This window comes from Leptosomus discolor, chromosome 2, assembly GCF_034619465.1.
Source record: "Leptosomus discolor isolate bLepDis1 chromosome 2, bLepDis1.hap2, whole genome shotgun sequence".
Lineage (NCBI taxonomy): Eukaryota > Metazoa > Chordata > Aves > Leptosomiformes > Leptosomidae > Leptosomus > Leptosomus discolor.
In genome coordinates, this window is record NC_141392.1 from 92,473,389 (window position 1) to 92,501,009 (window position 27,621).

The 27,621-nt window shown below is 38.4% G+C and overlaps 1 protein-coding gene across 1 annotated transcript in view; it reads left to right on the forward strand.

The window, feature by feature from the left end:
* COL12A1 (collagen type XII alpha 1 chain) overlaps window positions 1-21,663 on the forward strand; it is a 99,797-nt gene extending 78,134 nt beyond the window's left edge. The window contains exons 52-65 of the mRNA XM_086461462.1: window positions 350-427; window positions 1,054-1,140; window positions 1,982-2,035; window positions 2,554-2,649; window positions 4,597-4,650; window positions 6,128-6,181; window positions 7,435-7,488; window positions 8,562-8,633; window positions 14,914-14,949; window positions 15,065-15,131; window positions 16,693-16,881; window positions 17,815-17,883; window positions 18,926-19,096; window positions 21,482-21,663. Coding sequence (XP_086317588.1) covers window positions 350-427; window positions 1,054-1,140; window positions 1,982-2,035; window positions 2,554-2,649; window positions 4,597-4,650; window positions 6,128-6,181; window positions 7,435-7,488; window positions 8,562-8,633; window positions 14,914-14,949; window positions 15,065-15,131; window positions 16,693-16,881; window positions 17,815-17,883; window positions 18,926-19,096; window positions 21,482-21,663 — 1,263 coding nt within the window. The remainder of the gene's footprint in view (window positions 1-349; window positions 428-1,053; window positions 1,141-1,981; window positions 2,036-2,553; window positions 2,650-4,596; window positions 4,651-6,127; window positions 6,182-7,434; window positions 7,489-8,561; window positions 8,634-14,913; window positions 14,950-15,064; window positions 15,132-16,692; window positions 16,882-17,814; window positions 17,884-18,925; window positions 19,097-21,481) is intronic.
* Window positions 21,664-27,621: the final 5,958 nt, after the last annotated feature.

Genomic DNA, 27,621 nt, shown 5'->3' on the forward strand with positions numbered 1-27,621 from the left:
CAGATTTCATGTTGAAGTGCACAGGCAGTTAGCTGATGTAGAAGTTCATCAGAACTATTCATTAAGTATTGAAAAATATTTCTTGAGTCACTTTAATTTGTTACCTTTTGTCCTGGAACAAGAGCAATCACCAGTGCTTGAAGTTCTTGTAGCCTTATATAGGCTTGGTTTTAAATTTTTTATTATTTTGAAATCATTTTGCTGTCAGTGTCAAAAAAGAAGTGAAAGTCTTAATGATGTTAACTACATTAGAAATAAATTGTTTGAGGAGTCATTTTTAATGATAATGCCATTAGATTTCATAAATACCATCTTTAATATCTTTCAAGAGTCCTCCTTTGTTTTACAGTTAGAAATCCAGAATTTTGACATTGTATGCAGTCCGGTTTGGACTAGCAGAGACAGATGCTGTGATCTTCCTTCTATGGTAAGTATAAATGAACCAGAGACTATTCAGAAAATCGTTATTAATACCAAATTTGACAATATCAATATTAGCCTGGTATTATACCTCTTACTGACAGCACATCTGAATCACAGTTGTCAGAGCAGCCAATGAACAACATTGCATTTCAAAGTTTTGTGTCTGATAGAGAAAGATTGTAATGTGCTAGAATTGAGTCCTTTAGGAATAGTGAAAAAAATTTCAGTTATTTCAGTGATATTTAAGATCCTAGACATTATGAATGGAGTAGCTATATCATTTTTGTATTTAATCTGTTCTTAGATTGGCTTTCAAAAAGTAACTAGTTTATTGTTTGTCAGTGCAAGGTGATTGTCTAATGGATACAAATATTAGAACAACAGAAATTGCATGCAAATTTGATTTTGCCTATGCCTCTGTTGTTAGTGTCTTTTATAGCTCGCAGAGAAAATTTGCTATAAATATGAAAGGTCCTGTAGAAACATTTGGAAGCCACTGTTTAGCTGTGAGTTTTACTTGTACCTGAAAACAGGGTAATAGAGAATCTTGCTGTTACTGTTTTAGAAAAGTATGCTGCCACCATGTACTTTTCTTTAAAAGGACAGTAATTGTGATGATTGAATTTTCAGAGAGATGAAGCAAAATGCCCAGCTCTTCCAAATGCTTGTACCTGTACTCAAGACAGCGTGGGACCTCCAGGACCCCCTGGACCAGCTGTAAGGAACTATTCACAAGAGACAGATTTTCTGATTTTTAAATTTATAGAAGTTTTGTGTTGATCTGTGGTTTTGTGAAACAAAGGTTGGTCAGAGAGATAGTTTCTATCAATACGTCCATAACACCATGATAATCTGTTCCCCTTTCATCTTAGTTTAAAACACAGTTGGGCAGCTCCTACCACCGTATTTTTTTCCTCATATTTCCAATGTGAAATTTCCAATAGCAATTTTCCTCATTGTTTGATAGGTCGAAAGCGTCTGGCCCGATCTCAGCTACCTTGTACTTCATGTACAAGATATTTTTAATGGACTCCGCAAATATTTTTCCTAAATACAGAGTCAAGATTTCACTCCAAGGAAAGATTCTTTACTCTGTCAGGGAAATAAATTAGTTACCCTATTTTTTTTATGTGGAGAGATAGTAATCTATGGAATGGATATACTCCTACCAATTGCTTTGAATATAAGGGAGTTATACTCAGCCCAGTGATCCTTCTACTTTGAAGCTATCAACAGTGCTGCATGAGGAATCTGAAGGCCAGTTAAGTTGTCTGGCAGTCTACTAGAGAGCTACCTAGAGATTTTGATGAATATAAATTGAAGAAAATGACAATAATTTTTCATGGGCTGAATGGGCAAAGCTGAAGCTGATGTGGTTTACCCGAGTTTCTGGTGCATCTTTTATTCTCGTACTCTTTTTAGTAATGTGATCTATACACTTCAAAACTTTGGGCTTTCACATAAGAGTTTGATAAAGAGGATTCATAATGCACACTAGTATGATGTACCCTTGCTTTCCCTGTGTGAAACACATTTTCTTTCCAAATATTGAATTTAGGGTGGCCCAGGTGCTAAAGGTCCCAGAGGTGAAAGGGGTTTGACTGGATCATCTGTAAGTATCTTTCTGGAATGCATCTATAATCTTGCTGCATGCTTACCTGTATGAAAATTTGTATGCTTAGTTCTATGCTGCTAAGAATGGAGATTAAAAATCTGCTTGGAAATATGCCTATATGTTATTTATGTGCAGCCTACCTATTTGAGACTATATATACACAGCCTATATATATATGTAGCCTGAAAGGCATTGACTGCACGTTAGGAAACTAGAGTAGATGCTGATACACACTGTGCAGCACTGTTGTTCTTTCTTCTCTGCAGAGAAGACAGCTATACTTCTAATTAACACTGCCAGAAGGCATGTATTGGCCTGAGGCCACCAACATGAATCAGAGAATAGATTATTGAAAGGAAATGCCACTTGAATAGCTGCTTCCACAGTTGCTCGGAAGTATTAAAAGTGTCTCCAGGCTTCTGACTTACCTTGAGGGTCTAACACAAAGGATTTTGCAGTTACAGATCTAAGAAGGGTTTGTCATTTACAATCTTCTTTTAATTTTCTGCTTTAAGGGGCCACCTGGTCCTCGTGGTGAGACAGGTCCTCCTGGCCCTCAAGGTCCCCCAGGTCCGCAGGGTCCCAACGGGCTGTCAATCCCAGGTGAACCGGTGAGTGGCCATTCTGAGTGTGGGTGGCAACGTGTATGGAGTCAGAGCTGTCCATGGGGATGGTGGTCTTGGGAAGAGGGTGGCAGCTCTGCTCTAACGTTCATTTTTCCTTGCAACGCAGTAGTATTATGAAACAAGTCTCTTTCTGAAACTAGTGTCTTTCAATACAATAACATTTTCTGTCCTGAATGTTACATGTGCTTGCGGGATGCCTATGTGGGGACAGAGTCTAAGCATTGTAACGTGCGTTGTGCTACTCCATTTTCAGTCTTACAGCTTTTCTGTATAGTTGCTAGGCCTTTGAGTTCTAGGACTTAAAACTATCAAACTGTGGTGCAGGAAAATTAAGCATGCAATATTACTCTGAGGACTTTCTTACAAATTTACACATCCAACTTCTATTTTCTGAGCGTAAATCAGTAGCTGAAAGTTCAGAGAGGTAATGGGTGCCTAGATCTAGGCATACAAAACAGCCCTTCATTCCTAGGAGACTTTCTTGGCAACAGCATTCATATTTTCGCAAGAGGCTACTTCTGATTTCCTGTACATGCCTTTGAAGCCAGAGTAACTTTATTAACACTGATGAAATTTCACCAGATTCTGTTTTTTAGAGCAGATAGCATAGGTAACCCTTTGTCTACATTCTGAATGTATTAAGACTGCTTTTGCCATATTTTAATAAATAATCACCCCAAAAGGAGGAATATAATTTTGATGTTTTCTGTTTAGGATTAGCTTGAATTTTAATATAATTAGGAAGTTTTTCTATGAAGTCTTTGATTAAAATACAAAGTTTATGGGGGAAAAAGAATAGAATTGTTCTCTGATTACATGCTGTCTCATTTTGCATTTGAAACCAGGTTACCTTCTCAGTCTGTAATGTAATTTGGGAAATGGGAAATAAAATGTGCTTTGAGATAGACATTAAGGTACACCTTCTGTTTTGTAAGGAGAAAGTAGAAAGGTTTTGTTAACCAGCATAGATGCCTTTCAGTTTTTTGTTATATACCAGGAGGAAACACTTCATCAAGATGACCTAGAGGTGCCAAACAGCAAGAAAGGCCAAACACATTCCTTTTACATGTGGAATACAATAAATACACTTATTTGTCACATTCAGTTTGGAAACCTCTGAAGAATGAAAATACCAACATTGATGGAAATTCTCATTAGTTAACAATAAGTGAGAGCACCACTTTTGAGTCATGTAATTTCATTTTTCATATAAATTGCAATTCACATTGACAGACTATGTTTACAAACTTTTTAATTATTTGTGTGTCATCAACAGTTATTAATGCTGGATTATCATGCAAGCCACAGAGGAAAAGAAGTATTTTATTGTCAAATTTAGCTCGTGGATTTAGACTATGCATTTATACTACAGTGCTGTATTGTATGTGGAATGCAAGCTAATGGTGAAAGGCAATACATTGCTTCTTTACATGCTCCTACACCTTGTGTCCTGGAAGTATGTAGTGCCTTTCAGACCATGGGTTAGAGAAAAATAGTGATACTTTCAAAAGACTGAGCCTTTACCTTTCATGAGTGTAGACAGCTCCATTCGCCAGTTGAGAAAGATAAAGGAGGTCAGGAGAAAACATGTAAACCTTCCCTGCTTTCCTGCTTGTGAAGACATTGATATCAGTCTCTCTTACTGAAAAGTCCATGTCTTTTCCTTATCAAAATATGGGCCCTGTTCAAATGTCTACTTGCTCGTTTTTTTAATGTAATATCAACCAGCCAACCTGCAGTTGCAAATATTTGTGAGATGATGTGAATTGCTTCAGTTAAGAGGTATATGTATCCGTAATTCATAGTTGGCTTATGAATTCCTTAATTTAGGTATCTTGCAGGAAATATTTTGTGTCCTTTTCCACAGATTTATTATTTTGCTGATCTGTTTTGTAATTCAGAATCTCTAACAATCATTTATGAACATTATAGGGTCGTCAAGGATTGAAAGGTGATGCTGGCCAGCCTGGACTACCAGGGAGATCGGTAAGTCAACGCTTAAACAAGATAATGTTGTTTTACATTGTTCTTGATGTAGGTTGGCTGCTGGACAGCTGTCTTGGACATCACTGGGAGTCATGGGCTCTTCTCATACCTTCCTAAGCAATAGTTTTGGAAACATAATTATCTTACACGTAGGAATTTGAAATGTAGGTAATAGTAAACCGTTAAAAACAGCAAGAGTGAACGAAGAGCAGTACTAAGTCAAGCCAAATGTCCATCTGGACAGTTGTGAATGTACAGGGACAGACCGCTGGATTAGGAAAAGTACACTGATAACTCCCCAGGAAGGTCCCTCAACTTCTAATCACCTGAAGTTAAATGTTGTCCTAAAATAAAGGTTGCAGAACATTTGCTGAACCCCTCTTCAGCAATGTTGTCTAATTGCTTTCTACTTTTGAAAGTCAAATGGTCTTGGGACATTAATTGTATGCTTTCTGAAGGAAGAAAGCAATATTAAATTTCACTTACTTGCAGGTTTCTGTATTGTAAACTAAGATTAGTTGTTGAAGAGAAAAAATAAGGGTTTTTTTGAATAATCAACCAGATTTGGCTAATTTAAGGTCATTGGTTTATACATGTGGTGACATAACTAATATTCCTTGGTTACTGTATTGTTCTTGATTTTACTGGGGATATAAAGACTATATGGGAGATGCTTAAATGATGTTATGGATTTAGTTTAATGTATCAGATAAGGTCAGTCATGAACCAAGGACCTTATGCTCTTTACCTGTTTTATTAGTCCTTATAACTGAGTAATACACATTTAGGGAGTAGTAATGTCCCGTAGAAAGCAATGCTACTTTTTAGTGTACAGTGAGATCAGACAGAAAAGGGGGAAGAACATGACAACATAATAGAAGGCTGTTCATTATCCAGTTCCTACAGCAGTAGTACTGATCCTATAGACTATTGAATAAAATTATTCCTAAGTATCCTCTAATGTAGCCTGCCTGTTTAATTTTGGTGTTTATTCTCTACCCAGAGGCTACAAGGAACAGAAAGAGAGAATTTACAATGTGCACAATAAAGCAGCAGAATGTTAAAAAATAGGACAAAAGGGGAAAAGAAAAATAAAGGAAGAGTCTAATTTTGGTTTCTTTAGATACACTCTGATCAATCACTTTAGCTAGGCTTTAGCACTAGGTGTTAAAAGATTAGCTGGTATCTGTAAATCATGCTTGTAAAGGGAAAAACCAGATATATCTGTTTTATGGTAACTACTGAAAATTATTTCTGAAGTTGAATTATGGGCTGGTAAGGAGATGGAAGTAGAGTAAGGATGAGGACTCTTGTATTGTGTATATGAAATAAATGCATTCTCCTAAAGGTTTGTTTTATTTTTGTAAGTGCCAAAAAGCCACACTGGAGACAGTTAAATATTTAAATTTGTGCTGGGATGAATAACAGTGATGTTTGTTCTGTCATGGATATAGTGTATCATTCCTTTTGCCTCTAGGGAACCCCGGGTTTACCTGGTCCACCTGGCCCAGTGGGACCTCCAGGAGAAAGGGTAAGGTTTCCTCAGTTTATCTTCTGAAAAGACCAAGTAACGTGGGGAAGTTTTTTTCTCCCTTCTTTTTCATATCTTTCTATTTTCAAATGTGTTTGGTTTGGTTTTTTTTTTTCAAAAGGAGTAATTATATCAGTATCCAACCTGGAGAAGTAAAAGTGGAAGGACTGGAAAAGCTTAGGGGTGAAAACCTCCCCAGAGAGCCATAGGGGAGCCAGATAAATTCTGTGAAAATTGCACTGCTCGCTTTTCTGACTAGGTTCTCAGATGCCTGCACCCTTAGAGCAGTATGTCTGCTGAACAGGGCTCTGCTGAGGTACTCAGCCCTGCTCTCTTCCACACACTGTTGCTGCTGCAGGGGATCCCTTTGAAACTCTGCTTGTCTCAATGTCTGGGAGATGTCCTATCTGTAAAGAATCTGTCCGTGCTATTCTTACTGTGAAGGTCAAGGTTGCTCCTTAATCTTTGACTACCTGGAGCTAAGAACTTTTGTTTGGATGGGGAATTCTGAAATGTCTTCATAACGAAGGGCATGCACACATTGTGGAGTTGTTGCAATCCCTTTCTTCTAATTTGGGGTCAACTGAGCAAATCTCTTTTGTCTTCAAAGTGCCATATCACTTTTGAGATGACTGAAGCAATGACTTAACTTTTCAGTCAAAATTAATAGCTGACATATGTGTTTATAGTTATCCTTTAGTGGGAGTTGATAGCTGGAAATGAAAACAGCCTACCATGTGATAGCCAGTTGCCAAAGAAAGCATTGGATTGGTGGGTCATTAGTGGGCCATGGACCATCAATGTTAATTTGTGAGTGCTATGTTCGGTTATCGAAATGGGATTTCTCAGCATCTCTTCTTGTGGGGTAAGTGTCTGGGAGGGAGACCGTTCTTCATTTAAGTAGAAACCTCAGATTTTCCAGCTAATCCGTGAGTGAGAGAACAGCGAAAAGGGAGATTTTGCTCCTCTGGGATAGAACAACAATTCCTTTTCTTAAAAGTATTGAGAGAGATTCATTCAATCTTCAGTTAATCAATAGTTGTCTAACATCTTCTACATTGACTGAAGCTTATTATTCCATAGCCTTCTCCAGCATTAGTCCTGACGGAGATTTTTGTAACTTACATTGTGGATAGTTTTTAAAATACATGCTACTAGTAATCAGGAGTATTCCAATTACATAACCTTAAAGGCCATTTTTATCAAGCTATGATTTTAAGTTACTCTCTAATCATGCTTTTGTTTTTGAATAGGGTTTCACAGGAAAAGATGGTCCCACAGGTCCCAGAGGCCCACCAGGACCAGCGGTAAATATGATTTTGTCTTTGATATACTCTGAGAGACCTGAGCCAAGAGAGACCCACACTGGCATTTTCAGTTTCTGTCAAATATGAAATGGATCCTTTGTTTAATATCCTAAATGGATCTGGGAAACTCTCAGTAAAAGGTGAGCAGACAGCTGTGTAAAGCATGTGTTCACAAACATTCGTAAGAGTGGTTCTGAAACTGATTACTGCCAGTGTAAATAGGGGAAGAAACAGTTTACCTGGTTCTTTAGCCATGATCTTTAAATGCATAGGTAGGTCTGCTGAAACCAATCAGCTTAATACTTGTAGTCTGCTGAAAAAACCCCACTGTTAATACAAGTTTTTTCCTGACAAGAGTATTTGAGGATTAATTCTTGCTTAAGAAGCTCCTTTGTTGTGTTTTGTGGGACTCTGTTAGAAAAGCTGTATCATACAGCCTAAGATAGGCAAATTGCTGCAGCTCGATGTGACCGGGTGCAACCTGTAGCAAGGTGGAAGATGTATTCCCAGTATGCACACAGAGCACACATTTACACCGTGTGTATTTATATGGATAGGAGTCATTAGGGCAAGGTATTATTTGGGCTGCCCCCACTCCCCCAATATTGTCTGTCTTGTGCTTCTTTATGGGTGTGCAGATGAGCTTTTATCACACAACCTAACACAGGTCTTTTATTTGCTCATATTTATATAGTATCACTAGAATTACTTTTGTGGACTTCTTGTTGTGGACTTTTACATGGATCACTGACCTGCTAAATGAAGTTAGAAGGCCAAACTGTCTTGTAGTCCTTCAGGAATCTGTCATTAAGAGCAGTATCAAAAACATATAGACTCTTTCTTCATCTTTTGACTGTTAAACTGTGGCGTTGTGTAAAAGGACACATTGCCATGAACAAACAAACTATTTTTTTCAGAAGAAAGTTTTGTAGCCTGATATGTACCTAACAGAAAAACAACCTGATAGGAGCCATTTTCAGTATTGCTTTGTACTCAATACAATAACACTTTTCTTATTAGCACTTAGGCCATTGCAGATTTCCATAATTCACTTTACATGTCTTCTGCTCTAGGGTGCCCCAGGAGTTCCAGGAGTTGCTGGCCCAAGTGGAAAACCAGGGAAGCCAGGAGATCGTGGGACACCAGTAAGATAATGATACACTTACAGTATCAAATTTAAAATTACAGTCTATTGATGAATATGAGACTTCTTGCTTTAAATAATTGTCTTGCACTTATGACAGTGGTTAATATGGTGGAGCTGGCCTAAGACCGCAAGCTTTTTTTTTCCAAAGAATTTTATTTTTACAGTATGCCATTTTGCTGAATTTAATAGTTGAGGCTGGAAATTATCGTCTCTGGTTTCCACTAAAAAGATCGTAGGCTATTATGTGCCAAGACATATATTCCTACACTGCATAAGCATGAAGAACTAGGTCAGCAAAATGACTGGAAAGTGTTTATGTTTGTGTATGTGTGTGTGCAGTAAAAAAGTGGTACTGCTGAAGGTGGACAATCTTTGATAATATTTTGTAATCACTTCTGTTTTGCAAAACTTTTGTGCTTTTTACAATGGGATTTAAAAGTGATTTTGGGGGTGGTTTCTGTGGCTTCTATTCAAACCTTTAATGTGCCTCCTGAATAGGGAGAAGGAGCAGGAGGTGCTGCCTCCCACCAAGAGTTTCAGGAGAAATTTGAATTGATACATTTGTAAGATCTCTGAGAAATTATGCTTGAGTCAAGAGTGGAGACAGCAATTGAAATGAGAAGTCATTCATTACTTGTACTTAATGTCTGGCAATTGATCAGAATTTTCCATCCTGCTTCAATGTCATTGTGTATACAGCAGCTGGATAATTTGGAAGAACGCATAGTAGACTGTGCAGCTTGGTGGTTATGAAGTGGAAGTTCCCAGGAGCACCTGGAAGCTGGGTCATTTTCTCATACAAACGTTGAATTCAGTCTGCATTTGCCAGCCTATAAATCCCATTTCTCCTTGCAGTAGAGGACATTGAGCGTCTTAGGAAAGCACTGAAGCATTTCTGCCTTTAGACGTGCATTGCTAGTGTCAGATGCTTGATAGATGTAGCCAGGGCACAAGGTGCTGTGATTTGTTCACAAGTGATCTTCAAACTACCAGGTGTATGAGTTTTTCTTCACCAGGGACACTGGATAGCTGACCTAGTTCAGCAACAAAGGTCTTCTGCAGGTAGATAGTGTGCATAGAAGGAAATTTGGCTACAAGCCCAGTTGCAGTGCTTTTGTAAAGCAAGGCAGTCAACTCCTGTCCAAACACCATGTGTAAGTTCTCCTACACTCTAAACTTAAGAGTTCCTTTCAGTTAGAAATAAGGTTTTTTCCCCAGTTTTTGAACTTTCTTGTAATGGGACACTGTGCATCATATTTACCATTTCTTATGTTTCTAGAACAGATCCCAGCAGGAATTCTGGCTTGCACCTTGCACAGATGTTTTATCAGACTCCTGGTGGACAGAATTTCAGCGCTTTTCTTCATGTCCAGTATTAGAATTGCCAAAGGTGCAGCCTGGCAGCCAAATGCAACTTGCAGCGTCATGAAGCATAGTTCAGGCCTGTCTGAATTTGTAACCTCCTGTCCTGGAGAAAGATAATGAGGCTTCATGTTGCCTCTGGTAAATACAAGGAGTAAATAATATCTGACCAGATCCTGCCATTTTTACTTCTACCTGAACAATCTGTATTGCTGGTACTATGCAGCGCAAGTCAGGTGAAAGACCCCTACAAAGCAAGGAACGTTACGCCCCCAGCAAAAGATACAGTTACATGCCTTGGTGTTGCGGAGACATTACCAGTGAAATTGAAGCTCTTTCCTGATGTGTTAAATACCAGTAATTCGCTAAGCTGAGCCAGACCACACCATGAACGTGGCTGTAAACATTTCTCTACCTCAGCATATACTTATACTAGAACAAGTTGATACTTGAAGTGTTAACTGAATTTTCATGGATATTTGACTTTTTAATCTACCTATAAGTACTTCCAAGAGAAATGCAGGTGTTTTTTCAGTGTAGTAACAAAATGATTGAAAAAGGAACAGTAAGGACACAAATGAGTCAGTAATCTATGGAGAATTGAGCACCGGCTATCCTACAGGAGCCTAAAAGATCTGTCCTCTGTCTGTTTGGTCAGAGAGCAAGAATTTGGTAGTAGTCTGTACACTTATCATAGGGTAAAAACCAGCAAGGATAAGAAAGACTTGTTAAGGTAAAAGAGGATATTGGCTCAAGAAGAAATGGATATGTTTTCTGTGAATAAATGTAATGGAAAGTAGAAGATCTTGGACTATCAGAGAACAAAATTTCCAGTACGGTTGTTTTATAGGTGTGAGAATGAAAACGGTAATGGATGGGTAGGCAGACTAAGTCACCTTAAGGTAGAGCTGTCTTGTTTATAAAGCAGACTCTGTGACAACAGGGTCTGACTATTGATCTAGAAGTTCCCCAGGAAATAGTGCAAGGCATTTATGTTTTATATATAACGTACTGTTAGACTGATGCCTCCGGGACCAACTAGACTGTGAAAACCTTTAGAGGGTAATCCTGAGCACATAAGGGACATGTTTGTTGTTAAATGCAGTTTTTTAGCATTTTCCATTCTCTGTTGCCATGTGTTTACTGAACTTGCATCCATCTGTGCAGACATCCTAGATGAAGTTTCAAAAAGACGCTGCTTTGGGAGCAATGAACTGATGATTCTTGTGGGGAGCAAACATTCTTTTGGGGAAAACAATTGAGTATACTATTTTTTTAAAGTAAAAATAGCAAAACTTCCTTTGTTTCATCCTCCTTCAGCTGCAGAACTTTGCTGCAGCCCCAGCCTGCATCCCACAGCTCAGAAAAGTCCCACATACAGCATAAACTAGCTTTTCCTCACACTGACCCCAAGTGACTCCCTCATTGCAGGATATCAACAAAACAGAATGTCAGCAGCAGCTGCTGCGTCTCAAAATGCTGGCAAGCAGTTGGCTAAATTGACCTTTTTTCTCTATTGAAAGAAAACAAACTGAAATTTAAGAAGAATGGAACCAAGTGGGAAGAAGATGTAAATAGCAACTCAGTAGTTGCAGATGTAATTATTTTTTTGGAATCATATTTCAAAAATATCCAGGTGGAAAATTAACTTTGTTGTTAACATGGCCAGTCAGTCTATAATCTTCAAATTTTAAAATTAGTTCAGAATAGCCTATAGATTTCCAATCATAAGGCTGGATCAGTGTATCTTTGCAAGGTCAAAAATTGGAGAGTGAGGCTCATTTGAGTTCAATGAATTGTAAAATTGACTGTGTATCGCTTATAATTAAGGAATGGCCTTAGCATTTTTCTAGCTGGGGGACCTCAGCTGGTGATACGTTGGAGCAACGTTGTGCTTTTGTTACCAGAGCACCTTCCTGTTTTAATAACATGGCTTGTGGCTGAAGACAGCCTGAAGAACTTCTGTTGACTAGTCAGCAAAAAGTATTTCCAGAAACAGTGTATAGGATTTGAACATTTTACATTTGCTTTGTTTTTTTCTCTTCTGTGTATAGTCCTGGTATATGAATGCTCTAGCAAGTGAATTCATTGGAACATAGCATTTTAAGTAATTATTAGAATATTGCTGGGATGGTAGACCAGAAATCTGATTTGTGATACTTGCACTTACCTGGTGAATAAATAAGAAGACATACTGCATGATTTACTTCTGGTCAAAACAACACAAGGTTGTACTATAAAAGCCTTAGAAAGAATGAGAATACAATGAACAGCTATCATGAATATTTATACAGCAGATAATTTCAAATCAATATGCTTTCAGAAAATAGGCAAAATTGCTAAGTTTCAAACAGAAAGAGAAACACCAAATAATTTGCTAATACTTTTTCCCCCAGATTTTCACGTTACAGACTAGTGCAAGTAAAAAACCCACAATTCTATTCAATGGATATTTCAGATATGTGTGATAGTTTATGGCTGAGATATTAATGTCTGTTGAATTGAGAGTACAATTACATCTCTTCTAGAGCTTCAATACATCAGCATTAATCACAATGTTAATTATTAGAGAATGATGGATAGAAATGTCATATTTTCCTGATGGTTTTAATTGTTACAGTTTATGTTATTGCATTTACAAATCCATGGTCTGTTTTGGCATGTGTCTATGCTAAGCTAAAAGTAAAAGACAGACCTTTTCCCTGTGAACTTCACTGAGTAAGAAAAGATACAGATGAAAGAGTGAAGGACAGAAGGGACAGAATATTCATCAGTTTGATGGGTGTATTGTGTGCATATTAGTAACTGTCTCATTGGTGTCATAATTTATTCCAGTGGCACATTTATGGTATTACCATTCAAAATCTTTCATTTGAGTCTGTACAATTGATTTTGCATAAATGATCTGTTATGGATGATGCAAATGTGCCGTATGCCAACTACTTAACGATGGATGAGCTGCCTCATATTTTCTATGGCATGTCATGGGATAGGTGTACGCTCAGATAGCATACTAAGTTCACACCCCAACATACCCCAATGGGAATTTGTTTGCCCAAAACCTTGGTAGAAGTCTATGAAACAGTGCCACTGCATTCCAATTGTATCCACTGTGACCTCAGTGGAATGATTTGTTGCCTCATGTTGTTGAAATTAATTGAGGGTACTGTAGGAATGTTATGAAAAACAGCTGCGGCCCACACTTAGCCTTTGCTTTGTTAATGATGATAAACAGGCTCCTTAAGGAAATACTACGATGTGAAAAGCAGTAACACTTAGGATGTATGTGGGGAGCCATGCAGAGCAGCAGGTGACCAAACTGGTCTTTCACCTTTGAAATATGCCTTATGTTCAAATAGTAATTTAGGCTACAATTGAAAATCCATTTGAACTCATGCTAGCCCCTTTTTGCTAACTTAACAAAGCTCCTGCGCTCTTCAGACACATTCTGGCAGGTGAACTTACAATCGATTTTTAGAAGGACTCTAACTCTGCATCCACTGAAGTCACCTGTAAAATGCACACTGGCCGCTTCAGGAGCCGTAGTTGCAGCTAAAGTTTTGTTCGTACTGCTCTGGAATTTGGCACACATGTGGCATTTTTCACAGTGAGTATTCAAGAGTATTGAAAGGGCAATTCATGATGGCTTCCTAAGCAGGTCTTGCAGTAAATGCAGTTTTGTTTTCTGTTTTCTTTCGTATTTTGATGTCCAAAGTAAAATAATAGTTTTTAAACACTTTGCAGATTTTTAGATTTTTCAAAGTGTGACGTAGTGGCTAAAACAAATGACTGAATTTCATTTTCTACTTATTTAAAATGGGCATTTGCAATTTTTATTGTCGCCAAAATGATGTCAAATAGACTAAAGCAAGTTATAAACATCCTTCTGAGATCATTGATGCCTATCTTGAAAATCTTTACAAATCCATCACACCAAGCATTGTAATTCCATTTTCTTTGGGAAGTATGGTTTGCTCTCTCTTGATGCTTTTCTTTGCTAGCAGTGGTACGCAAACATAAGGCTAAAATCTCAAAATGTTGTGTGAGAGGTGCACATGCACAAAATTTTGTTTACAGAGTAGATTTTATGTGCATATCTCCAGTTCAGCATTTAAAAACATGTTTATGATGTACCTGATGTTCTTCAAGCCATAGATGCATACATATATAAAAATTAGAATCAGTCCTTCTGGTTGGCTTCTTACATAATATTCCTGAAAATCAAAAGACCCACAACGACCACTAGAGTATTCAAAGGCAAATGGAAATTGCTGTTAAACAAAAATTAGCTCTTGGTGAATGTCAATAATTATAAAGCAGCTCAAACTAAGACTTCTGTGAGACTGTTGTAAGACTAGAAATGGTTGAGAATTAGCAGGGAAGCTGTTGTTATAAACAGAATAAATACTTAATGGCATCTTTCTCCGTCTTGTGTGTCATCCCTGCCTAGTGCTTTTTTGCTTAACACAGGAGCTACCCTTCCTAGACATGTGTTATTCTTCCTAGCTTACCTTCTTCAATGATGCGTTGGCTTCAGACTTAAAATTAAACAGCCACATATAACTCATGCAAGACTATTCACCATTTACACAAATGTGATGCTGGAAATTCTACTGTAAAATTGCCAGTGTGGTCCCAGCGTTAGCATTCGTCCATTTCTTTGGCCTCAGTTTGAATTTTTCCTTCAGATCTTTTTCTTCTGCGTCTGACGTGTTTGTTCATACACAAAAGATCATTGCTTATCCAGTCTTTTCTGGCACCTGCTTTAGCATCTCTGAAATGTAAAGTTTGAGGAGAGCCAGATCTGTCTTCGTGAAGGAGTTAAAATGATTTCTAGAATTGCACATCTCAAACCTATAGATGGGGTGGAATAATGTAATCCTTCAGTTGTTTTATTTTTACTGTATTTATTTTAGGGTGCACCTGGAATGAAGGGAGAAAAAGGTGACAGAGTAAGTCTGCTTTACAGTTTTTTTTTTTTTTTTCCAGACTTTTTAATTAAACACTATGTCTTCAAAAGCACAGACACTTGCTAATAAAACACTTGTTTTGGTTTTGGTTATTTAGGGTGACATTGCTTCTCAGAACATGATGCGAGCAGTTGCAAGACAAGTTTGTGAACAACTGATAAATGGTAAACAGTGTTGCTTGCTATGTTTCTCGTACTAGTAATTTACTACTTTTTTTTTGTTAAAAGAGATAACAATGGTTTAAATTTAAGGTGAGGGATAATGGCCACAGAGCATAGTGAGAGCTTAGTGAGCTGATAGCTGTCCAAAGCCAATGATTTGATGGAAAAAAACGTAGCACTAAATTTTTACCAGATCCAGATGGCTGCTTGATCATGAAATAAGCTGTGACCTTTGGAAATACACATGCAAGTCTAATGCTCTGTACAAGGAAGGTGACTCTCCTTTTGTCAGTCTGGTCCAAAATTACTTCTGTCATAAAATCAGTGTACATTTTCTCATTAAATGTATGTTATCTTCAGGAGGAGGGAATCAGTGAGAAAAAGGATGCTCACTGCAGGTACTTTGCTAGCAGGAAAAGACAGATGAGTGTTGGGTAAATACTGTGCACAGAATCAGCCGTGCTATGCAAGTAAAAACGGTATTTGTTTGGAGAAGGACTCCAAATTGATTTTTCAGTCCTCTACTGCTACGCAGTGCGGCTCTGCAACCTATGAAAGTGTTCTCAACAGAGGCTTTCTGTCTGTCCCTGGGGCAGTGCTTTTGCTCTCAGTAAACCTGCCAAGGAGGACAGAGACAAATATGCCCATAAATTGTTCTTAATGTTGTTTCTACAGCAAGAGTAAGTGCTGATTGAGGTAAACGGATATACCTTTTGGATCATTGAGCATGCTTGTGTACAGGGAGGAGCACAGTATGTCCTTTAAAATGTCTGTGATGGCTGCTGTTTAAAACACGTCTATTAGCCATTGCAGAGGAAGGAAAGTACATTCATGAATGTATTAGGCTTATGAATAAGGATGTGTTATCGGAGATCTTTTAGCATCTTTTTTGAACATCCATGCCTTATTTTATTTCATATTCAGCTTATCTCTTCAGGGTTATGCTAGGACTGGCACATTACACTAATCAGGTAGGGCTAGATGTGGCCCCCCATTACGGACTCCTTTCTGCATAGTTTCACAATGCTGTTGCTTTTGTTCAGACGCCTTTCTTTGGAAATGAAAGTTGCCTATATGCAGAAGGTATAGAGGAACAAGCTTATGCAGCCTACAGGCTCAAGAAAGCAACTTCATAGACTGTGTGCTGCTAGCTCTATACATGAATAATTTATGTAGTGTTTGTGGTAGCTTCAGAGCTCTGAAAGTACGTAGAAATGTAATGCTCCACTTTTAGAAGTGTAACAAGTCCTTACTGTTCTTAAGAGTAAAACCAATGCTTATTTCGTGACTTCAATTGCTTTAAAATTAATTTTTGTTATTGTTATTGGCTTCCAGAATCCCCCTTACCTTTCATCCCTCCGTCCTCCATTTACGTTCGGCCTTCTTATGAGACATTCATCTTAAATCTTCCTCATTCATCTGTACTAGTTCAACATTAATTTGTTGAATGAGGCCAAGGATAGGATTTAATGAAGAGAGATAATTTGTTATTCCTCCCCACTGTGATAAAAGACTTTCACTCATTTCACATGGTTTATTGAACTATTTTTCTTTCCTTTTGAAGGTCAAATGAGCCGGTTCAATCAAATGCTGAATCAAATCCCCAACGATTATTACTCAAACCGTAACCAGCCAGGGCCACCAGGACCACCTGGTCCCCCAGGAGCTGCTGGGACAAGAGGAGAGCCTGGACCTGGAGGAAGACCAGGATTCCCAGGACCTCCCGGGGTCCAAGGACCACCCGGTGAAAGAGGTGAGTAAATTCCAAGGCAGCTGTATTTTTCACAGTGGACATAGGGCAGCGGCTGCTAGAGGAGCAGTCTGATCCCTTTCCCATGTCGAACTAGGAAGCCCACACTAGCACTAGCCTGTTAGGTCAGTTGGATTCCCTGCGGGACACTGATGTTCTGGAGGACAAAGTTAATTACATCAGTGCTTCCTCTGCCTCTCCCTTGCTCATGTTTCATGAAACACAAGTTGGTATAACATTTTGGCTGCTGTCTCAGGCTTCCACAGGATATCCCAGGAAAGTGAATGTTCTCAGAATCCTTTTGGCACTAAACAGCTACATCTTGAAAGGCTGTTTGGAGTAACACAACTCTTCACAGAACAGAACTCTGATTAGGAGTGTCTGTGCTGTATGATGTTGTGGCCTTTGCTTATTCCAGCTATTCTACTGTAGCGTAGACTCAGTGCTGTGTTTTCTAGCATATATTTTAGTATAATCTTTAAAAAAGACTAGAAAAAATTAAGGAAGAATGAATTTCTGAATTCTGCTCTTAAACTTATTTCATTGTGACTGTTTCTAAGAAAGTGTAAAGCTTCCTTTACAGCAGAAGTATGAAAGCTTGAAAATACCTTCCTGTTTGTAGTTTAAAATAATTATGTTCTGTGGTGGTTTAAGTATCTCAAAGACTTTTCTATGTTTGAGAAAGTTTATTCACTCTAAATTGCCTCTGCATCTTACTTTATTTTTAGGTTAGTATATTTATACCCAAATTATTTCCCTAAATGCACATTCGGACATCTGTACAAAATAAGGTTTGACCAGCCTTGTTACATTAAATAATGGGAACTAAATGTTAATATCAATGAGAGAGCATGAAGAAAGATTTGTTTATGTGGTTTCCTTCCTTCCTTCCTTTGGTTTTTATTGCCTTTTTTTTTTTTTTTTAAATTTCTGTAGGAATGCCTGGAGAGAAAGGCGAAAGAGGGACTGGATCTCAAGGGCCACGAGGTTTGCCGGGACCACCTGGTAAATATTTCTTGTTTTATCAGGTTGCAGAAAAGTACGTTTCTTCACAGGGAACCAGACTACATATGGTGAATGAACATGCTTTACTCTGTCCACTTCATGTTTTTGACATGTATTAGAGTTTACTGGAAACCCCTACCAAAAAAGGGCAATTTAGCAGGATTTTGGATGTGACTAATAGGTATTTATCTTTAGCTTGTAATTTACTCATCTGGCATGCTTGGTTATGTGAAAATGTATTTCAGGAAAATACGTTGTCCAAATATTTGACGGATATTTTCGTAAGTGTTATCAGATAATGCTTTTGCAGTATCTCGATCCATTTTTAACTTGTAATTACAGAGCTACAAGTTGACCCCGGACGCAAAATACTCCCACATGCAAAGTCACCAAATGATAGAGACAGATGATTTGGCCATTGGTTTTGGTCTTTGTATCACACAATTTTCTTCACTGATGCCTTGGCAGAAATCAGCTGCATCATTTGTTTCTGCTTGTAGTTAACTAGGCTAAACACAGTTTTTCGTTGCAGGACCCATAAGATGCTTGCAGCAGATTGTAGCCCCAGTTACTTGAAGCTTTACTTTTCTGCTAACCATAATAAGACCGGTTCCAAAAAAAACATTACCTCATCTATCCTGGGGCTACAGGGTAGCAGGATTGATGTACTCCTATATTTTAATTGAAATCCAGCGTGCTTGTCTAATCTAGTAGTTTCCCTTGAGATCTTTGTATCTTACATAGAGGGGAAATAAACCAGAGAATTCGTTAATGTTTCTTACTTGGCTCAAACCTTACTAAATCAGTTTCTGTGAATAAATCCTTAAATAAGCCACACATGGGGAAGCAACTAATGATGAGTCACATCTCTAGTTTTCTTTCGTTTTTCTTTCTGTTGAGCCCCATGTAGCAACAAAGTGCAAGTGTTTTCTCACCAAAGACATATCCTAGTCTGTGTATTCTAGACAACAGTAATGTTAGCTGTTATATCAAGCTAGCTCTTAAAGAAAACAACCTCCCAACCTTTTGATTCTAAAATTAGGTCCACAAGGAGAATCTAGAACTGGTCCACCAGGCTCCACAGGATCACGAGGACCACCAGGGCCACCAGGTCGTCCTGGAAATGCGGGTATTCGAGGTCCCCCAGGACCACCAGGATATTGTGATTCATCCCAGTGTTCTAGCATCCCTTACAATGGCCAAGGATTCCCAGGTAGGTTATGAACATCTTAACTTGCCTTAAATAGCCTTCGCAGATGTGGCTGTTCATGTTGAGCTGCTTTACGTGCGGCAGTCCTGCTAGCCTGGACATACTGAATCAGGAGGAAATGGTTGCAATGAGCAGGGCTGCCTCATTGTTATGTGCAGGAACATGAGCAGTCATTTGGACTTTGTTGCAGATTTAGTTGATGTTATGTGTGGTTTGCTTTAAATAGGAAGTAGTAACTAAATATTTTAGTCTTTTTTTTTTTTTTTCAAACATAGACGGTTAGTAGTTGATAATGTTGCTCATAGGATTTAAGTGACCGTTTTCTTCTTCTTCTTTTTTCCCCTCCATCCCTGCCCCTTCCAATCGTCTTCAGAACAAGGTTGAATTCTCCATGTTTCTCTTGAAAAATAAAAAGAATGCTGTGGTTGGCAATTTCCGTGTGTCTCTTTTTGAGCAATGTCAGGATTATTTATACAAAATTGATACCTGAAATAAAATTTTCCACAATGGCAATCCATTCAGTGATACAGTGCAGACAACTGAAAAACACCACTGTCCTACAATTTCTACCGAGTTAAACACCATGGAGTCTCTGATTAGCCCTGAGTTATATCAGCCTTCCACTCTGTGATGTAGCTCAAAAGAGTAGGCTGCTTCTGGAATCGAAACAAAGGGTCACAGCAGCCACCAATTTCTGACTGGAAAGATTCTAATGCATTTTAACATGGGGATCCTGCAGGACCACAGTATTGTTAACAAATTAATATGTATGCATTGCAACATCTCAAAATTAGTGTATGTGATACTACTATTGGATGTGGTTTGCTGTTAGTGAATTGTGCATGTACCCATGAAAAGAAAAGAAAAAATAAAATATATATATATATGTACACACTTGCAGACTCAGTGCTGCTGGTTAAAGAGCCAGGTGGTTGTGCAGATCTCACACAAAATTCTTATTTGAATGAAAAAGAAAGAAAATTGTACCTGTGATTCAGCAGTGTTCTCCTTTCTAGTAAGCAGCTATGTATACATATATAAATATATGCCTGTGACTTAACTGTTATGTATTTAGTTGGATGAAAGTATGTTTTTGCACATTAGATGGACTTTTTAAAAGACTAACATCATCTTTGACCTGTTTCAGGTTTCGGCTAACACATTTTCTAAGTCGCCAGTGCTGCTTACAGTTTGAATACGTGAAAATCCTGTTTCTGAGATGTTTGCGCACGTGCTTATTAGAAAATGAGTCTGTATGGATATTTCACCACGGATATGGTTTTTGAACCATGTTGGCCTCATAGAATGGGGAGATTCTTTTTACTAACACAACTCGTGAATGAGATAAAGGACAGTGATGTCAATTCATTAAGCCTGTTGCATTTCAATAATAAAACAGCCAGCCTTTCTTTTTTAAAAAAAGACCCAGTCGATCAAAATCCTCAGTGGTGAAGGAGGCTTATAAAACTACTAACCAGCAAAGGTAATGCCATTAGAACAGACAAATTTAACCTGGTAAATGAGAAATTACTTATGTAAATAGTAAACTAATTGTGGCTTGTAAATGATTTGTATGGGACCGTATCCACTAAAATCTGTTAACAACTCTACGTGACGCTTTTGCATAAAAGCCTGCTGCTGCTTGCTGTATGCCGGAATAACATCTTTGACAACTTCTGAAACCTACCTGTCTGTTGCTTGTTACCAACATGTCTGAATCGGGGCATGTGCCTTTTTTTAATATGTAATCTTGTTGGATTCTGTAACTGCAGTTATCAATACCAAAGTTTTAATTATTTTTCTTCTGTTTTGCTGTAGTTTTTGGTGTTCCTGAAGCACCAGCTGTAACTCGGTTTGTTACGAGGAACAGCACGAGACAATGACATGTACTGTATATTGCCGCTGGTGATAGTTCTGTCTACAATTACTTTCCCATTCTCAGAGAAAATTAGTATATGCCAAACCCACCCATTCATTCTACCTGCTCCATGCCTTCTAATTACTCAGTTTAAAATGAAGTCCAGTGCTTGGATTTACTGAAGTAGCTGTAAAATAATATTTGTATTTGATTTGCTTTGGTTTTGTTTTTTTTTCCTTAGTTTTACAATAACTGGTCCCTTGCATAATTTGACACTCTTGCAGCGATGTTTTGTGTATTATAAATACAAAGCCTTTCAACATGAATTTTAAGCTTTTTATTATTTTACTGCCAAAAAGTATTCACGAATGAAACTGAAAAACACCCCCAGTGAACTATTAATTTATATATTTATTACATGGAAATAAGATTGGACTAACATTTTGTAGACAAACTAACTTTCATTGTGTTTGTGGATTCAAAGACATGCGATAATTATTATGTTCAATCGGACAACTATTTTCAACCAGAACCATACGTGCCTGAAAGTGGACCCTATCAGCCTGAAGGTGAACCCTTTATAGTACCTATGGAGTCAGAAAGGAGAGAGGACGAGTATGAGGACTATGGCGTTGAAATGCATTCACCAGAATACCCTGAGCACATGCGCTGGAAAAGATCACTGTCACGGAAAGCAAAAACAAAACCGTAGAAGATCTGTGTCTTGTTTTGGTTTTTTTGGTTGGCAGTTTCTGGTTTTGCTATGCTTGCATTTGCAGATACACACAGGGTGAGTGCATCATTTCTTTTGCAATACGGCTTTCTGGTCTTTCCATATCAAGACGCACCCCTGTTTTGTATCTTGCTTGTGTGGGGATAGCAACGTGTGTACCTAGAGACTTCAGACTGCTCTGGAAACGCTTGTAAAATACTTTTGCTTATAGTGGCTGCGTACAGGTTAATACGTGCATTCAGTTATCCCAGTGCTGCCTTTTCATTAAAATAGTGTAAAAACAAATAAATAAAAAAAAAGAAAACCAAAAAACCAAAACAAAAATAACCACAGAGCTGCTGCGAATTTTCTAAGGACTGTCTGCTTTAGCTCTACATTTTTCCTCTTTTTCATATGCATGTTTGCCGTTCAGTCAGCTCACAGGTCTGCATTATCTAGTTAAAAAAGAAACAACCAAAAAATTCCCTCTCCTTCCAATATCATTGTCATTTTCTTCTATTCTTAGTTACACTTTGCAGAGCATATACTGCTCTTATACATCTCCTTTAAACACCACAAACATTAAGTAGCTGACATCATTGTATCAACTGGATACAGTTTAATAATGCCTGAAATCTCTTTGTTTGTAGACACAGTAACATTTATGCCAAATCGCAGTCAATCCTGCAGAGATGGAATTGCATGTTTATGTTGTATATTTAGTATGGAATTTTGTTTTCAGAATACAATGTTTCTTAGTTATCAAAAGCAGTTGGAAATTGTTTGCAAGACTATGGATATAGAATTGCTGCTTTTATATTTTAACTGCAAATTGTGAATTTCACTGCCTTATATTATTTATTTCTGAAATGAAAGAGGCATTTTTCAATAAAACTACTGAAAATTTACATATGTCTATTCATTTTTTGAAAGGCACGGTTAGACTGATGTGTGTGTATTCCCTTAGTGTTATTTGCTCAATCATTTGGAAATGCCAGGTACCAAAAATCAGCTAGAATGGGAATAGCCTTAAAATAGGTGTTTGGGCTGTGGTATCTAGAGGTGAGTGGATGAAACAGGAGAGGCTTCCTCTGTCTGAGGTATGAATAAGACTTGAATGACGTATGAATAAAGAATTCAGTCTGCAAGGCATTTGGTGAAGAAAATGAAAGAGAGGCTTTGAGCTTCAGTTGCTGTCTGAAGCTGCAGAGAGAAACTTTCCACCTGAGGAACTACTTGAACTGCTGTGACTGCCTAAAGCTACACAAATTTTTAATTCCTCGTGTGCTGTGAGCATTGTAGCCATGGCAGCACGGAGTCCAGTATTAGCAAATAGCTTGCTTGAGGAAGTGAGTGTCGGGCATTTGCTGAGCTCCATCCTGCTGGGACTGTACGTGAGCTGGCTACTATCTGCTCAGGAGGCCGTCTGCGTCTGCGCAAGCTTTGATCACAGCGGTTGCTGTGATGTAGCTTTACCTAGAGAGGGTGACAAGGGTGATTTGGAAAAGAACAAGAAAACTGCAGTGGATGAGAAGAATTACTTGGTAACTGAGGAGGGGAGAGTGGCCTGGTCGTGATCCTTCCTATCTCCAGTATCTTAACCAAGGTCTGTCTTAGAAGAGTAGAAACAGCAATCGCTATAGGACCTGGAGCAAATCCTTTTGACTTCATTGGGAAAGCTGGAAAGCCGTTTCTTAAGATGGTGCGAGACATCTGCCACAGAAGTGAAGCCAGACGTGCAGGCTGGCTTCCTGGTCAAGGAATTTTACTCCGCCCTGGAAGCTATATGACAAATTTTAGTGTCCACAAAGGGAAATTATACAACAACTCCATAGACTGCCTGACTGGTTATCAGTGAAACGAAATCCAAACAAATGGCATTTCAAAGAGTGATCCTGATTACAGCCATATGACTTTCAGACTGTAAGAGAATGATTCTGGGCTGAACTGAGGAACACTTAAAGGAGAATGAAAGCCATTGACTGACTCTTTATGTTTTCTTCTAATTGCGGAGAGTTAAAAATAAAAAACATGTCCTGCGACTTAATGTGCAATGAAGAAATGTGTGTGTCTGGCAGAAAAAAAGATTCTGGTAGGAATTTGGAGAAGTGATTAAAATGTTTCTCTGAATTGTATTTAAAAATATCAACATCTTGCATTGATCTCCCATCCGTCTTTTCCTGGCATTAAATGTGTCCCTAGGACAAGCTTAAACAGATGCCCAAATCATCATAAAAAGGTTCCCTTCTGTTCTCCAAAGAGAAAGTTTTACCTTATTTAAAGCACATATTTTGAATTATTTTTCTATTTCTTCACAAAATACACCCAATGCCTGCCAACCATGCCTGTTCTTTATTAATATCAATCTTAATAGAGATGCTGCTATTGGATTATCTGGCAGCCTGAAATATTTAAACATTCACTAAAACCTAAGCTTATTGGTAGTCCGTACATTTTAATGACAAAATTCTGCTCACAGATCTTCAGGATGGATACCAGCTTTAGGATTTATACTTCCTACAGGCACAGAATCACAAAGTATGAGTCATGACCACCTCTGAAGTTGAGATAAGTGCTGATAAGTGTTTGTATTTCATAAAAAAATCCCCATAATCACCAGACCTGGTCAACAGTTCTTTCACCTGTGCCACAATGTTTGACAGACTCCTTCCTGCAGTGCATTTTGAAATAAAAAGGACTTTCACTGGTTCATACAAAATATGGAGAAAATACTTGAAATGTTTGGGCAGCATATAAATGAGTGTTTACTAATGGAGGCCAACAAGGAAGAACAACTCATTTCTAGGAATTCTCGGGGGAATGACTCTCGGGGGTGGGGGGTCCTGATGACACTTCTGGGAAAGTTGTTACAAAGCTAAGCCAAGCAGACCCTGGAGAAATACAGATGCAAAGCAGATACAAACAAGTTTGAGTTCCTGACTATCTCATGCACAACTGAGCAGTTTACACAGTCTGGCAGTTTTAAAGAAGGAAATTGTTTAAAACCTCAGCTTTAATTGTATAAGAATTTTCTCTCATTTTGGCAAAACCAGTGGATACAAACAAGCAGGTGGGAAAGGGCTGCTGCTTATCTGAGGACTGAGCATTGCAGAGAGGACCTTAATGAAGACGGTCTTTCTGTGTCTTGCAAACATTTGCTCAGAGAGCAAGCTCATTGCGTTCCTGATAGTATGCATAGGGAAATTGCACAAATACCCTGACAGTGTTACTGTTTTATGAAGGCTAAATATTATGGTAATGCATCACTGCTGAGATCTCACCGAAGTAATAGGAAAAAATGGAGTGAAGGACAGCATGTAAAGAGCCTTATTTGAAAGACTGCCTCCCTTCATTTTTTCTTCCATTGTGGTTTTGCGATAGTCTTTTGAATGCCCTAGCACTGACTGCATGGAAATGCTTATAAAAGAAGAAGATAAAGGGACAGTGACTGATTTTGCTAGACATGAAGTTTCAAACAGCAGCATAACAGTTGATCTCTGTTCCCATGAAGGCCCCTTTCGGTACAAAAAAAATGGTGATAACTAGTGATAACTCGATCGATCTACATAGATCTTAAATGCAATAATTCTTGTTTGCAAGTTTCCAAAATAAATTCCACTGTGGAAAACACCTTAAAGGAGTCACATAGTCCTTGAGGTTGTCCAATACCTTTATGAAGTGAAATAGTGTGCTGATATTTTATGACTGCAACTCAGACCAAAGTTACAAATGGGAAAACATTTTGGGAAGATGTTGCACTGTGAAAATGCTAATTATTTTCATGTCAGGTTTTTAATATAAGAGTGAATACCTTCTGTGTCATTTTACTTTAGGTGGCCCATTGAACATACTGTACTGATATGAAGGTAGTTGTATTTATCTTCTTCAAAGTCAAAAAGATCAGACTGGTTTATGGCCATCAAAACCCCACAGCTTTCAATAAAGGCTTTTCTTCAGTATTCTGCAGGAGATCTCAAACTTTTGCCTTGACCAACTGGTTAAAAGATGCACAGCCATCATTTTCATGCTCTAGAAAAAGAGATGGTAATGAAAGGAAATTCTCTTGAAGGCTTCTCCGCATCTGAACATTTCTTAGGTGACGTTCAGGTAAAAAAATAGACAGGGTTTTTAGTGCTGGTACACTATTTGCCTCTCAAAAGAAATGCTCAGTTGCATTTTCATTGAGTTATTTTCCTGTCCTGTTTGTTTAATATGTTTCCAGAGCACTGGAACAGGCTGCCCAGGGAGGCTGTGGAGTCTCCTTCACTGGAGATATTCAAACCCGTCTGGGTGCGGTCCTGTGTGACCTACTCTGGGTGGTCCTGCTTTAGCAGGGGGGTTGCACTAGATGATCTCCAGAGATCCCTTCCAACCCCTGCCACTCTGTGATTCTGTGATTCCTTCTAATTGTTTTTGTTCTTTTGTGTCATGCATGACATATTGTTGAGCTACTTGTGACAAACTGCATCTCAGAGGGATTCTGAAATGGAAAGTCAAATCCTGCCTCCTGTAAGAACAGCTATGTTTTGCCACTGAATTGAGTGAGGTTGAATTTATAGTCTTACCTTCCTTCAAAAATCTGTTCTGTAAGCTTGGAGATGTAGAAAGCCCTTAGTGATAAATTATTGGTGGAGTTTTTTTTGATGAGGAAGCACAGCAAGACCAGTTGGAGCTGTCACCCAGATGCTGCTCCCCATTTCACTTCTGAGTCAGCTTTGTTGTTCTGAATTTCTTCATCCTTGAAACCTGCTTTTTGTTTCTGAACTGTTTGTACAGAGTAGTTTAGTGCCCAGTTTGACTTCCACTGTCTTTCATTCCTGTATAGGCAATTCAGGATGTCTTGAAGGTTTAGTTCATGACTGCTGTACCTTTTCTTTGTGCAACCCATATTTATTCCTCCCTGGAGTGATGCAAGCTACTCACTGGATTTTCAAGAGTTGCTAAAGTTTTAGGAACATAACATTTCTAGGTGCTCACTTTAAGATACCCGTTGATCCTTCGCCTCAGAAGGCAATATGCCTCAAATAACTTGACCTCTTTAACCAGCCTCAAGTTAGTTATCTTCTGAGTCACTACCAAGATTACATGTATAGTATTAAATATTGAACAAAACAATAAAAATAGGACAGAGAAGAAATAAGATACTTTCTGCATCTCATTTTCATAGAATGTTCTGCAAAGTTCTTAAGTTAAAAATACTGAAGGAGATGGATTTTTTCGCTTCAGCTATAACGAAAGTAGAAAAGTTTCAGATGCTCAGGAAATACCAGAAAGGAGAAAACAAAAGCTGTAACTTTTTCCATGAGAGAAGGCACCTATCCAGAGGCTTCTGCCACAAACTTCACCAGAATTGTTGGTCTCTGAGCAAAATAAAGACATAAGTTAACAGAACTCCAGTATTGATCATGAAAGAAGTGTTCCTGTCTGGGATAAGCAGAAGTATCTAAAACTGATAAATACCTCCAGTAATACTGTTTTTACAGCTGCCAAACTGAAGCAAATGTGAGACATTTATCAGTTAAAATGGCCTGTTATGTCTCATAGCTACCACCACTGGAAAACTGCAACACATTATTTAACGTTTGCAGCTTTAGTCTCTGTTCATGACAATGAACAGAACAGATTAATTAAAAATACTGTATGCTGTACAGTAACTGTTTTCTCTTTATCAGTTATGCCAACATGTCATGCCTTGAACAGTCTTCCTTCTCTTCTTCCATGCCCCCTTTCCTTCCTGAAGCTTATGGGCTACTCCCCTCTATTCAGCCCTCCTGCCTGTGCAGCTCCGGACTCACCGGGGACAAGAAGGACAAGGACATGTTGGAGCAAGTCCAGCTGAGGAACATCAATGTGGTCTAGAGGCTGGAGCGCCTGGTGATCATAGGGGTTGGGCTTGTTTAGCCTGGCAAAGACAAGTCTGACAAGGAGGGATTCCTCTGCTGTATTCAACTCCCTTTG